General features: G+C 33.5%; 2 protein-coding genes and 1 long non-coding RNA gene across 3 annotated transcripts; all 3 read right to left on the minus strand.

Moving 5' to 3' along the window:
• Positions 1-7,598: 7,598 nt before the first annotated feature.
• Positions 7,599-9,612, minus strand: LOC103504165 (patatin-like protein 2). The gene is made up of 6 exons (XM_051079038.1): positions 9,490-9,612; positions 8,982-9,178; positions 8,682-8,856; positions 8,425-8,577; positions 7,972-8,328; positions 7,599-7,871 (listed from the first exon to the last, which is right to left on the minus strand). Exons 1-6 carry the CDS (start codon positions 9,610-9,612, stop codon positions 7,599-7,601), a joined length of 1,278 nt encoding a protein of 425 aa, XP_050934995.1.
• Positions 9,613-10,974: 1,362 nt separating this feature from the next.
• Positions 10,975-12,408, minus strand: LOC127143996 (uncharacterized). Its single transcript, XR_007815491.1, has 3 exons — positions 11,835-12,408; positions 11,228-11,541; positions 10,975-11,123 (listed from the first exon to the last, which is right to left on the minus strand). It is a non-coding gene; the product is annotated as an uncharacterized LOC127143996 (long non-coding RNA).
• A 431-nt stretch (positions 12,409-12,839) lies between these two features.
• Positions 12,840-15,092, minus strand: LOC103497454 (patatin-like protein 2). The gene is made up of 6 exons (XM_051079359.1): positions 14,906-15,092; positions 14,453-14,637; positions 14,169-14,355; positions 13,888-14,040; positions 13,412-13,771; positions 12,840-13,303 (listed from the first exon to the last, which is right to left on the minus strand). Exons 1-6 carry the CDS (start codon positions 15,026-15,028, stop codon positions 13,073-13,075), a joined length of 1,239 nt encoding a protein of 412 aa, XP_050935316.1. The 5' UTR covers positions 15,029-15,092; the 3' UTR covers positions 12,840-13,072.

Consider the following 15,092-nt stretch of genomic DNA (forward strand, 5'->3'; position numbering starts at 1 on the left):
ATATTTGTAATTCACCAAGGGAAAAAAAACTCTAAAAAGAGTATTCTTTTCTTTAAATAAAAAAAAAGTACTTCTAAAATTTACTGTTACTCAATACTCATACGTGGAAGGATTAAACACAATGAAGTATCAAATAAAAAAGACAATAAAACCCATGAAATATTAATGGAATTGGGTCTCAAGAAGGCAAACGTAATTTTCTCTCCTCTGATAACATTGCAGCAAATTCAATGAGGGCATCTTCATTGGTTCCATGGCCATCACGAGGCTCAAAGTTTCCAGATTCCAAATTAACCCTTGACAATTGTTTCTTAAGCAAATTCTCTCCTACTTCAATCAACTTTAATAAATTCTCTTCGGTTGCAACATCCACAGATCCACAATGTGTCATCCTGTGTGTACAAATCCACAATGTAATATATTCTATAATATATGGATGAAATGAAATGGTGTTTAAAGTATATAAATATATATATACACTTGAATACGAAGATAGTCTTTTTTATGGTGTTCAGACGGGAAGATGCTACCACTGTCACCGTTCACTGCAAATCCAAGAACTATGACCTAGGAGTCCATATCCTTCCGCGTGGACAAGGCTACTCGTTCAAGTTTAGATCCAACCTCGTGGAGACGACATTGTTTTTCTGCAGCTTCACATAGACTGGACAACACCAAACTCGAATTTCGTTATACAACAATCACGAAGGGCAGTTTGCTACCTCTTGTACTTAGATCGAGAAACATGTAACTAAAGAAGTTTCTTGAAAAATGTGAAAATTTTCGACGGCTGGACAATATAAAGTTGTTCAAAAATCACTACCTTAAAGTCAGACAAAACACTGTTACTTTATATATAGGTTTCAATGAAAAAGGTGACGAATATCATAAAATAAGAGACCACATTGATCCAAACTAGAGTGTATGAACTAAAGACTACTACCTTTGGGAGGGTTTCTCAACGTAACAGTTTACGAAAGAATGAACCAATTGTAGACATTTCCTAAAACTTAAGAAGGGAAGAACTGACAAGTTTCGAGATCTTTTGTTCTGAGAGCGTCCATAGAATTTCAATAGATCCCATATAGGATGGGTGTAACAGCATTTCACACTCAGTTTATTTTACAATGTTTGAGCATAGAAAATAAAGATAAGTTTGATATAGTACAGTAACGTGGTTACGTGCTACCCAAGATAATAACAACATTTTTAACAATAAAAAATGAATTTACAAATGTTTCGTTGTTAATTTTAAAATTTGTTTAGCATACTGTCACAATAATAAGAATCAATATGTCAAAGAAAAAAAAACACAAGACATGTAACACAAAATATAGAAAATCTTTGCTTGTTAAATTTCAAAACTTCCTACGCGAAATCTCTCTTTCATTACCACGAACAATTTAACTTCAACAACAGTTTATTTTTTTTCAAGAAATGTGATAATATCTACATAAAACTAAAGTATTCATTATTTACAAGGTTGCAATATGGGCTCTTTTTTTTTTCTTTTTGTTTTATTCGTTTTACTGTTTTAATGTCCTTCCCCTTCCTTTTTTGCCTCACCAACTTAATAGTCTCAATTTATGCCAACGAAAGGTAACTTTACTCATTTCTTATTTTTCACAAACGTTTAAACAACAACGTCGACAGTAAAAATTATAGTTTAAATATACACCATTCTTTACCAACACACGAGAAAACAACTTTTTTCTTTGCACAGACCCTATGTATATATATTCACTATTTCTATCACGTCCCAATCATACCAATACAAGACAAAAGGTATAAAGCCTCATATTCTTGTCTCTTCCTTTGTGTTTCAACCGACGCCTTAAAAATGGGCTCATCTCCAACACTTGCACTATCTTTGCTAATTTTGTTTTCATGTAACCTACGTGCAATTCAAGGATCGATCTTCATCCAACCAGTAACTACAGTCGTAATCGTCAACCAAATTGAATACGGCATTCCTGTCACCGTTCACTGCAAATCCAAGAACGATGACCTAGGAGTCCATGTCCTTCCGCTTGGACAAGGCTACTCGTTCAAGTTCAGACCCAACCTCGTGGGGACGACATTGTTTTTCTGCAGCTTCACATGGACTGGACAACACCAAATCTACTGGTTCAATATCTTTGACGACAAAAGGGATGCAGGGAAATGCACCACATGCAGATGGATCATTCATGAATATAGCATGTGCTTGCAAGACCCGAAAAACCCTGGCAAAGATATATGCTATAACTACGGAGATAAGGAGCCAAGCATTGCGTAATGAAATATTTTGACATTATATCTTTTTCATGCAGTTGTTTCCAAGTGTTTAAATTCCATCTCAGTCAACTATAATGAAACGATATAAAAAAAAGTATATAAGCTCGCTCCTTCGCTCGCACTCTCCCTCTTTTGTGTACAAAAAATAGGCAATATCTATTCTATAATTCGTTGATTTCATCGTGCTATTCACATGATTGAAGACCCCGAAGAAATTAAATCATCATATATATAATTGAATCATTAATTTTGGTCTACAGTCGAACACCATTCTCTACAGTTAGGCACCCATGTTCGACCATTCCCCAGAAATGAATGAGGTGTTTTGGTAATTCTGCTTTATCGTCAACTGAAAACCTCGAGGGTCGACATATCTAACAATTGAATCGATGTAGATTTAAATATGAAAGGATACCAAACTCGAATTTCTTCATATATTGATCGTTACAACTGTTGATACGATTAAACCTGTGTTGCAAAACTCGAGGGTCAATACATGTAACGATTGAACCCACGTAGATTTAAATATTTGAGGATATACCAAACTCGAATTTCGTTATACAACAATCACGAAGGGCGGTTTGCTACCTCTTGTACTTAGATCGACAAACATGTAACTAGAGAAGTTTCTTGAAAAATGTGAAAATTTTCGACGGCTGGACAATATAAAGTTGTTCAAAAATCACTACCTTAAAGTCAGACAAAACACTGTTACTTTATATATAGGTTTCAATGAAAAAGGTGACGAATATCATAAAATAGGAGACCACATTGATCCAAACTAGAGTGTATATTCAAACCAAAAACCCTTCTCTCCACGTCCTTGATTGACCGGTCATTAACAGAATCGACGAAGGTTAAGGATACTTTGGCTACTCCCTCTTGGAAAGAAGCGATGGATGAGTAGTATAATGCTCTAGTCAAAAATCAAACATGACACCTAGTTCCATCATCTTCAGATTTGAATGTGATTGGTAGTAAGTGGGTATTTCGAATTAAGAGGAACTTAGATGAGACGATCCAACGGTATAAGGCACAGCTTGTTGCCAAGGGATTTCATCAAAACCCGAGTGTTGATTTCTTTGAAACATTCAGTCTGGTCGTTAAAGCTACAACCATTCGAATAGTCCTCAGCTTGGTAGTTTCGAAAGATTGGTATTTAAGACAGCTCGACTTTCATAATGCTTTCCTTAATGGCAGTTTAACAGAGGATGTTTACATGGTTCAACCTTCCGGGTATGTTAACTCTAATTTTCCCAACTATGTTTGCAAATTGAATAATGCAATATATGGTTTGAAACAAGCACCTCGTGCTTGGAATACTGCTCTCACCAATGAACTTCTAAAGCTTGGTTTTATCAACTCCAAATCTAATTCATCTCTTTTTATCTTCAGAAAGCATAATTGTGTCATTCTGTTCCTGGTTTATGTGGATGATGTGATAGTTACTGGCAATAATTCTGTTGAAATTGGTAGATTGATAACCATGTTGGATGTTAAATTTGCTTTAAAGGACCTTGGGCCTCTGCACTATTTTCTTGGATTTCAAATTCATTATCTTGAGTCCGAATTTATTATGAATAAAGAAAAGTACGTTGAAGGCTTGCTTCATAAGCATCAGCTCACTGACTTAAAACCAGCACCGTCCCCGAGTGTCCTAGGCAAGCATTTATCCATTACTAATGGCATACCTTTAGAGGATCTGTTTATTTATCAAAGTACTTTTGGGGCTCTTCAGTATCTCACTAATACTCGACTAGACATATCCTATATAGTAAATCACCTTAGTCAATTTTTGCAGAAACCTACTGGTCTTCCTTGGCAGGCTGTTAAACGGGTACTTCGTTATATCAGTGGTACTAAGCATTATGACATTTTATTTTAACCAAATACTGACTTGTCTATAACAGCTTTCTCTGTTGCTGATTGGGCTTCAAATATTGATGATCGTAAGTCTGTTGCTGCATACTGTGTTTTTTGTAGGTAATAATTTGGTTTCTTGGTCTTCAAAGAAATAAAGTGTTGTAGCTCGTTCAAGCACCGAATCGAAATATCATGCATTACCACGTGCTGCATCGGAAATTATTTGGCTCACACAACTACTTTTTGAACTCTCTATTCCAATTCATACTAAACCTATTTTGTGGTGTGATAACATTAGTGCAGAGGCGCTTGCAACCCAATCCTGTCTTTCATGCTAGAACTAAGCACATTGAGATAGATGTGCATTTCGTTCGTGATCAAGTTCTTCGCCGTGCACTTGAAGTTCAATATATACCTTCATCAGATCAATTGGCAGATTGTCTTACAAAGCCTCTTACCAATTCTCACTTTCATTATTTGAGGTCCAAACTCGGGGTAATTGAATTACCCTCTCGTTTGAGGGGGAATGTTAGAGAAGGTTGCCACATAAGCAATACACATGGATCCTCAACAAATGCCACCTCAACATCCTCACGAAATTATCAAAAAATTCCAGAACATTCAAATGGTTAAAAATTAGTTGGAGGAAGATTCCTTTACCAATGACTTGCTTACACTTGCATAAATTGTATTGGGTCTTTACTATTATTTTATTATTTACATTTCCATCATTCTAAGGTTTACCACTGTATAAATATATTCTTATCTTCATTCATTAATATAAGAGAGAAAAGGAAGAAATATTGTCTCTTCAGAAAAATATAAGAGAGAAAAGGAGAACATTCATTAATTATAAACATCATCAACAACGCATGTGAATTCTCTCTCTCTTTTTTTTTTAATTCTAAAAGAAGCTGATGAAGATATAAACCACTTGTTCGTTTCTTGTACTTTTGCTTAGAAAGTTTGGAAAAAGAATATGGAAGACTTATCCAAATTGAAGAACAACTTTCATTGAGCCACTCTCCTGTGCAAAAACATTTGTCTTCTCTATCAAAAAGATAGGAAAAAATCTATCCTCTTCAATTTGGTGGCTGCTACTATGAGGTTTATATGGATGGAAAAAAAAACAATAGGATCTTCAAGGAGAAGGAAAAATCACTCATTGAAATTTGGGAAGATATAAAAGTTCTCATGGGCCACTAGACGAGCAGATCAAATCTTTTTAAAGATTATTCCAGCAGCTCTTTTAATCTTTCTGCTTTTGTTTAATTATTCGACTTTTGGTTTTTCTTGGGCTTTTCTCTAGCTCTTGCTTTTGGTTTCCCTCTTCCTTCTTGTACTTATTGATTTATATTAATGAAGCAGAAATAATGAGGGTGTTATGGAGGTGTCCACCTAGTAGAGATGTCTAGGTGCACTTGCTGACCCATTTCATATCTTTTTTTAAAAAAAATTAATACTATACAAATATATATATTATTAAGATTCACTCTTAGTCAATATAAATCGATATAGCATATGATCTATGTTCAACTATATGACTATTATAACATGCTTATTAGCTTTAGACTCCAGGCTCCCCCTGAATGTATAAATGAATCTATTTGACAATGTCTTTATACTCCCCCTGCGTTTAAGGTGACCACATTGATCACAGCTTCGTCTTTCACATTACTCATCATGAGAATCATCATAGATCAACATGTTGATACCATAGATAAAAGATCGCACTACCTTCTTTATGTTCGTAGCTTTTGCGACCAGACCCTCTACTGATCTTCTTTAGGGAATTCTTATATATCTTCTACACACCAAAACCTATAGGTTCCGCAATATATATATTTCTTCAAGAATGATCTCACAAAGATATTGATGCAAGATTCTTAAAATAAAGAAAAATCTTTTATCTTTTGAGAATTAAATTTCTTATCAATAAAAGATAATCTCATAAAATCTTTTTGACAAAATCTCAACACAATATAATAAATTAAGCATATTTTAACAAAAAAAAAAATTAAACATATCGTAAATTATAAGACGAATAAGTTATACTAAAATTTTTTAAAAAATCAAATAAAAAAGCATAAATTTCAATGTTTCTAAAAACTCTAATCTCAAAATAATCAATGCAATTGACCTAAAAATTATAATTTGGTAAAAAAAAAAAAAAACTAAATCAGTCGATCATCCTCTATGAGTAAACAATCACATTTTCATTGTCTCAAATTATTTATTTCATTTAATTATGTATATTTTCATCATTTATAACATGTACTATTCAAATAGTTTTTTCTTTTAAAAAAGTTTAAAATGGTAACCAAACTAATGATATATATAAATTTGAAATGAGTGATTTTATTCTTTACCTAAAAAAACAGAAAATAAATATTTGCATGGACTCATATGAAACAAAATATGATTGGAAATAACATGAAAAAAAAAGTCAATAACTCTTATCTTTCAATTTTAGATCAAAATATTTCCTCCGATATATTGGCGTAAGCATGACCAACATATAATGACGCATTCCCACAAAAGACAAAAAAAAAAAAATAATAAATAATGATAATAACAATAAACCTTCAATTTTCTAAGTTGATACAAGCCAACTTTCTTGGTCTACCTTTTTTAAATTTTCTAAAACTTTTTTTATATAATTTGTAAATATATCTTCAAGGTTACCTAATTTGCATGTATAGCAAAATACAAAAGCTCAAAATTTTATTTATTTTAATTTCTATTCTACCCTTTATAACAAGATTTCTTATTTTTCATAGAGTACTTCTCTTGGAAGAGGAAGCGGTTGTGCATGGAACTTCATTTAGGTGAACTAAACCACAATCATAGAAGTTCATAATTTTGAGAAGTTGTTAAACAGTGTTTAGGGCAGTATATGAGGTCATCCTTGCGAAGAGTTCGACATTCGTTTTGTTAAGAAATTAATAAGCTAGATACATTATGGATGAAACGTTTGTAGATACATTTGTAATTTCAAGATAGATGGATTCCTAGAGTACATGAATAGTATGTATGCATGTACTTTATTAATCTATTAATTAATTCATAAACAGATTGTTCATGTTGGCAATAACTACTATATAGAGAGTGCCATCCATATTATGACCAAGACTTGGTTCGGTTATGTAATTAAAAGGAAGATGGATGAGAATGATTCTATTGCATAATGAAACGAGAGAGATAAATAGATGTGAAAACTGGTAAAAGACAGATGAAAACAATAACTTACTAAAATAAAAGAGGATACATGCATGATCATAAAATATAGTCTTAAAAGACTACTCTTTTACAATAATTTATTGTACTTAAAACATGGAAATTAAAGGATTAAACACACACACACCCACGTACATGAAATTAAATAAAACAGAAAAGGATGCAAAATACAAAAAGCATATTTGAAATGGAATTGGTTTCTTCACCATTATTCAATTGGATTATCGTCGCTTCCTCTCCGCAGACAAAAGTCTAGCAAACTCAATGAGGGCATGTCTATTGGTTCCTTTCTTAACAAGAAGTCCCTCAAACTCTTCAAAAACAGTTTCTCCATCGCTTTCTTTCTTATCAGGAAGTTCCTCAAACTCTCCAGTTTTCAAATTTACCCTCGACACTCTTTGATCCAGCAACTTCTCTCCCACAGTTTCCAGGTCTCTTAAATTCTTTTCCGTTGCAATATCCACAGAACATAATTCATCAGTCAAATTCTCAGCCTGTTGTACAAAACAATAATGATACATCAAAGTTTTTAATGATCGATATAAGTACTGTTCTAGCTCATAAATACATAGATTATGTCAATTGGCTTATTACCTGAATACGAAGATAATCTTTTTTACGAGGATGATTTCTTTTGTCGGGATCATTCTTATGAAGATCATGATCATATTGGAAGATAGTACCAACATGAATATCCACCATATCAGCACTTGCATCACTGAAAATATCAATGATAGGTGAAGTTTTATTTTTTTGGACCCAATCGAAAAGTCCCCATTTGGAAGAATTAGCTGCGTTATACTTCCCAACTTTTTTAAATGAACCAGTCCCTAAAGAAAGGATCAACATCCTTTTTGGTGTTATCTTTAATTCTGCTTCCTTATTCTTCTCAGTTGCTAATTGTCTCCGGAGGATCATCTCTTTTCTCTCATTCAGTATTGCAGTTAATGTCTAAACAAATATATATCAACACATTATTAATTGATTAATTAATCATGATATCAATTAAAAACAAACATTAGTTTTACTACTTTTCAATGAACTTACGGGATTATTCGCAGCAACTCCACCATCAATCATATTAAATTTACGACTACTTCCATTACTTTCAAATTCATGACAGGGTAAGTAAGTTGGTGCTGCGGAGGTACTCATGCAAACGTCAACCAATTTTGGATTTTTTGACTCGTCCATTTTAGCCTGAAACGAATAATGTCAAGTTAATCTAATGCTAATTAGTTCATTTGAGGAATACATACTATTATTATTATCGTCAAACAATTATAAGTAAATAATTCTCATACCTCGGCAGTTGTGAAAATCAAAGGGAAAAGACGGTTAATATCGTATGTAGGAATTATAACTTGTGTAATAGTTTCCTTGAGTGTTGTATCTCCAAGCTCTTCCTTTAACAAATCCTTCAAGTAGTCTCCTTTATACCTTGGACCCCAAAATTTCCATAAAACATCCGTTGCTGATCTTAAAGACTTACTGTGTTTACACCATAAAACACACCAATTTAGTGAAGGGAAATTAAACCACAACCAAAATTAGCTTTTCCCAAATTGAAAATCATATAAATTAAGCGAAAAGAAAATTATTACAGTGGCAACTTTGATTGAGGGAAGATTTTTGGTGCATGATCTTTATAGAAGGATACAATATCTTTCGCTGCATACAAAGGTTGTTTATGATTGTTCTTGTTAGGAGCTGTAAGCATCGTGGCAACCAAACCACCTGTACTTGTACCAGCAATTACGTCAAAGTAATCTGCTATTCTTGCATCTTCTCCATCCAATTTCTAGCCAGAAGTGTATCAAATAACCAAAAATCAGAATTTTACATATACAAATTAAACTTACAGGAACGATTAATGAAAAAGCTGTAACTATCCTAAGTAACATTTGAATTTTATAGACTTCGGTGCCACATATAATATATTTGTATATACATTAGTTTAGTTCTTATTATTAGATGAATAACTCATTTGTAGAAATAGTTCAATGTGATCTCAGATCCTAACATTATTCAATATTTGAAAGTCAACTTCAACCTTAGCTTTTTATAAAAAAAAAAAAACAAAAAAAATCAAAATGCAAGTGTTGTTATTACCTGAAGCACAAACTCGAGAAATTTTAGAATAACTCCGGGAATAATGCCTCTAATGCCACCTCCATCAATGCTCAAAATTGTTCTGTATTCCCCCTTTCCAGAATCAAGCTCAGAATTAGCCATATGTTCTATTTGTAAAAGGAAAGGAAGGTGTTGATTATGGAGAGAGAATTGGAGTTTGGTATTATGTGTGAGATATTATATCATCACCAAAGGAGTCTTTTATAGGAAAAACAAACTCATGTTCCAAAATAAAATAATTAAGCCCTTCTTCGATCGTGCATAAACAAGCATATAATACTTTACTAGGTTTCCCACTCTAAGTCTTTTTTTAATATTTAGTGTGATTCTAGTTTTTTTTCTCTTTTCTTTAATATTCTGCAAAGGCATTATATTTGCGCATGGGGCCGTACAAATCCAATTTCTTATCTCAAAGTTGATAATACAAGCTGAACTATGTTCAAGTTGATAGTACAAAATTTTATTTTTGCTAGTCACAAAAAAAACACGTGCAATGCATATAAAATCTTGTAGTTTTTTTAATTAGTTTCTTCTTGAGGGTGATTTCTAAACATATATATAAGAAGTTAGATAATATGATAATTTCTGTTTTAGTATTCTCATGTTATCATCTTTTTAAAAAAAAAACTAAAAATTTTACACTAGTTTAAAAGGAGAAGAATTGTTGTTAATTAGAAATTTCTGTACTAAATTATAGAACACAATGCAACACACATAATGCAATAGCTAGCCAGCAGAAACGTAACACAAAGCGAAAAAATAACAAATTAACACAAAGATATATATAGTAATTCGACAATTAAATTCAGTCTACATCCATTGTGAGAACTAGTTAGGGAGAGGTTTTATTAAGAGATATCATCTCATTACAAGATGAATATCAACAAGTAATAAGCAATTTGTAATTTATAATCCCATTACAGACTGAGAACCAACTCGTGTACCCTAAACGAACATACTCACTAGATACTTAGTTACTCGAAAAACTAACACTACAAGAGACGGGGGTACTCCCGACGCACAAAAATGTCGGGGAAAGTGAAAAAAAAACTTTGGAAAAGGATATGTTGACGTTTTCACGGCATCGAGAATAACGTCGAGAGAGGCATTCCCAACGTCGTACCAACACGACGTCAGGAATGCCTCGCCCGACGCCGTGACATGCGTCGGCCAAAGAGGCGTCAAAAATGCCTCTTCCGACGTTTTTTTTCGATGTCTTTTGTGCGTCGAGAAACCCTTCCCGACGTGTCTTATGCATCCTAGTCCTGACGTTTCATTGCGTCAGGAATTCCTTTTTATATATATTTTTTAAATATGTAATTTCTAATTTGTTTTTCCTAAAATATTTTGCTCAAACATTCACAACGACATTCGGATTGCTCAAATATTTTTCCTGACGTTTTGGATTAAATTAAAACAAATTCAATATAAATTAATAAATTAAGAAATACAAATTCAAATTAAAAAAAAATTTAAAATTAATAATACGAATAAGTTCAAAAAATATTAGTAAGTTTAATACAAAAAATGTAGTTCCTCATAATACAAAAAAACGCAAATATAACAAAAAGTCTCCCAACGAGGCCCGTACGCGTCGTTCTACACCTTCGGTCCTACAATGATATAAAAGTAACTAAGTTTAGTACATATATCAGTATGTTCACTGTATATTATCATTGCAAAAACTTAAGAATAATATGGAGACATATATACGTACCGCAAAGCTAGGAATCACGTGGTGGCCCCTGTTGTGCACAAGTGAAGTCTTCTATCAGCTTTTGCATTCGTTCCACTTGTGAAGCTAACGCTTGGTGATTTCTATCTTGCACTTCAATCCGTTCCAAAGTTTCATTAACTTTAGCTTGTAATTCAATTTCTTTTTGTGTGGATTGCGGACAAGATGTCGAGGAACTGCTCGCACTCGTCGTCCTGCGGACCTTCGACTTGGATCCCCAACCAAGGCCTTTTGAGTAGCCTGGTCGTCTACCTAACACCTGATCGCATATCTCATCCTCAGAGAGTGGCTGACCCCTAAATTTCAAATTAATTAAACCCCCCTTCAAATTTTAATTCAACTATAATCCCCTCCCCCTCCCCCTCCAATTCAATTTTCAATTTAACTATAACCCCCCTCCCCCAATTCAATTTTCAATTTAACTATAAATCCTAAACCCTAAACCCTTCAAATTTCAATTCTACCACAAATTACACACATTCTATACAAAAATACATGTAACAAATAAAAATCTATTCCAAAACAATTTTCTTAAAAAAAAACCCTAAAACTTATATTTAAACTAAACAAACTTTATATTTAAACTTACCTAAGATGGCAGACGGCGACGAGGGACGACAATGACGACGGAACAGACAACGGCGAGCTACGGACGGCGACGAATCTTCGTTTCTCTCTTCTCCTTTCCTTTTCGTTTTCAGTTCTGTATAATACAGAACTGAAACGTTTATAAAGGAGATCTCCCGACGCAGCACGAAAACGTGGGGAGATCCCCTTTATGGCGTCGGAAATAAGGGTATTCTCGACGCTCATAAAAGGTTTTTTCGACGCGCAATAGTGTGTCGAGAAAACCCTTATTCCCGACGCCGTTCCCGATGCACTGTGCATGGCATCGGGAATAAGGTGTATTTTAAATTTAATTTAGCCTTATTCCCGACGCCATTTGGCCGACGCGTGCTTGACGCATCGAGAATACCCTTTTTCCCGACACCACTCCCAACGCATTGTGCGTGGCATCGGGAATAGAGTTTTCTCCGACGCGGCTGTCCGACGTCGGAAATAAGGGTATTTCCGACGTTCTTTGTGCCGACGTCCTTTTTGGCGTCAAGAAAGTCTCGATTTCTTGTAGTGTTAAAAACGAAAAACAAGAGGGAATACGAGAAAGAAATTGAAAGGAGAGAGAGGTGTGCTATATATATTTTGAGTGCTATATATATAGCGGAGGTTCAACGTGATAAATGGTGTAAAATTAGTTAAGAAACATTTGTAACTGTCAAAACACTCGAAACGGTTGGTAACGGTAAAAAATTAATTAAAAATAAACGTTTCAAAATTAATTTTAGCAAAAATACAAATCTACCATTATTTTTATTCCACACCACACCACACCACACCAGTTCTTTAAATCATTTTTCATCAACAGATCTTGACAACATTGATTAACCACTACAGAGTGATCATTTTTTGCCATCCATATATTATAATCAAGACTTGGTTGTGTAATTGAAAAGAAGATGAATAGATGAGAATGATCCTATAGCACAATCAAACGAGAGGTCAATAGATGAAAACACGTGTAAAAGACCCTTGGAAATAATAAAAGGAAATGACATACTTATATTTTATTGAAATAAAAAAGGATACATCATAAAATATAGTCTTTATAAAAGACTACTTTTACAATAATTTATTGTACTAAAACATGGAAATTAAAGGATTAAACACACACATACATGAAATTAAATAAAACAGAAAATGATAGCAAAATAGAAAAAGCATATTTGAAATGTTTGAAATATAATGGAATTGGCTTAAGCTTCTTCATCATCAATCCGACAATCGTAGCTTCCTCTCCATAGACAAACGTTTGGCAAACTTAATAAGGGCTTCTCTGTTGGTTCCTTTCTCAGCAGGAAGTTTCTCGAACCTTCCAGTTTTCAAATTTACCCTTGACACTGTTTCATCCAGCAACTTCTCTCCCACAATTTCCAAGTTTCCTAAGTTCTCTTCGGTTGCAATATCCACGGAACATAATTCATCACCACTCAAGTCCGCAGCCTGTAATGTACAAAATAATAATAGTAAATACATCAAAGTTTTTATTCATATCCATAAGTACTCATACATGTAATACTTGTGTTATTGTCAATTGGTTGTTTATATTACCTGAATACGAAGATAATCCTTCTTACGACGATTAGCCTTTTTATCATCATCGTTTTTATGAAGATCGTGATCATACTGGAACATGGTAGCAAGATGAATATCCACCATATCAGCATTTGCATCACTGAAAATATCAATGATAGGTGTAGTTTTATTTTTGCAGACCCAACCCAAACTTCCCCATTTGGCAGTATCATCTGCATTATACTTCCCAATTTTTTTGAATGAACCAGTCCCTAAAGAAAGGACCAACATCTTTTTTGGAGTCATCTTTAACTTTGCTTCCTTATTCTTCTTCTGAGTTTCTAATTGGCTCCGGATGATCATCGCTTTTTTCTCATGCAGTATTGCAGTTAATGTCTAAAACAAATATATATCAACACATTAATTAATTAATTAATTGATCATGATCAATTCAAAACACAGAAACATTATTTTTACTACTTTTTAATAAGGGGAGAGAATTAGGAACTTACAGGGTTATTCGCTGCAACTCCACCATCAATCATATGAAATTCATTGCTATTTCCTTCAATTTTAAACTTATGACAAGGTAAGTAAGTTGGTGCAGCGGAGGTACTGATGCAAACGTCAGCCAATGTTGGATTGTTTAACTCGTCCATTTTAGCCTGAACGAATGAGTTAATGTTTATTTTATTTTATTTTTAAATTTAGTTCATTTAGGAGAAATGAAAAAGGAATTAATGCATATTATTATTGTCAAAGCAACAATTATAAGTAAATAATTTTGTAATACCTCAGCAGTAGTGAAAATCACAGGGAAAAGACGGTTAATGTCGTATGTAGGAATTATAACTTGTGTTAGAGTTTGCTTGAGTGTTATATCTCGAAGCTTTTTCTTTAACAAGTCCTTCAAGTGTTCTCCGTCATACCTTGGCCCCATAACTTTCCAAAACTTATTCGTCCATGAACTTAAAAAATGACTGCATTATTTACACCATAAAACACCAACTTAGTAAAAAAGTTAGTTAAAGCTAGCTTTTCAAATTATATTAAAGAGATAAAAGAAAAGTTCTTAACAATCTTGGTTGAGGGAAGATTTCTGGTGTATTTTCTTTATAGAAAGGGACAATTTCTTTCGCTTGATACAAAGGTCGATTATTCTTGTTGGGAGCTGTAAGCATGGAGACAACCAAACCACCTGTGCTCGTACCAGCAATTACATCAAAGTAATCTGCTATTCTTGCATCTTCTCCATCCAATTTCTACTCAAAAGTGTATCAAATAACCAAAAATCAAAATACAAACTAAATGTATATAGGGACAATGATTTACCTGTAACTATACTAATTAACATGTCATGTCATTGCTCATTAGGATTTCATGGACTTGGTACCACACACACACACATATATTAGTTTTAGTTTTGATTAGATGAGTAACTCATGAGTTCTATAGAAATAGTTAATTAGATTTCTCCGTTTTCTCAAGGTGGGATCCTAACAAAAAATCGAAATGTATGAATGTTATTACCTGAAGCTCGGATTCAAGAAAAGCTAGAATAACTCCGGGAATAATGCCTCTTATGCCACCTCCATCAATGCTCAAAATTGTTCTCAATTTCCCCTTTCCAGAATCAAGCTCAGAAACAGCCATGTGTTCTACTTGTAAAGTGAAAGGAAAGTGTTAGATTATGGAGAGAGAATTGAAGTTTGGTATT

The sequence above is a fragment of the Cucumis melo genome, chromosome 11, assembly GCF_025177605.1.
Source record: "Cucumis melo cultivar AY chromosome 11, USDA_Cmelo_AY_1.0, whole genome shotgun sequence".
Taxonomy (NCBI): Eukaryota; Viridiplantae; Streptophyta; class Magnoliopsida; order Cucurbitales; family Cucurbitaceae; genus Cucumis; species Cucumis melo.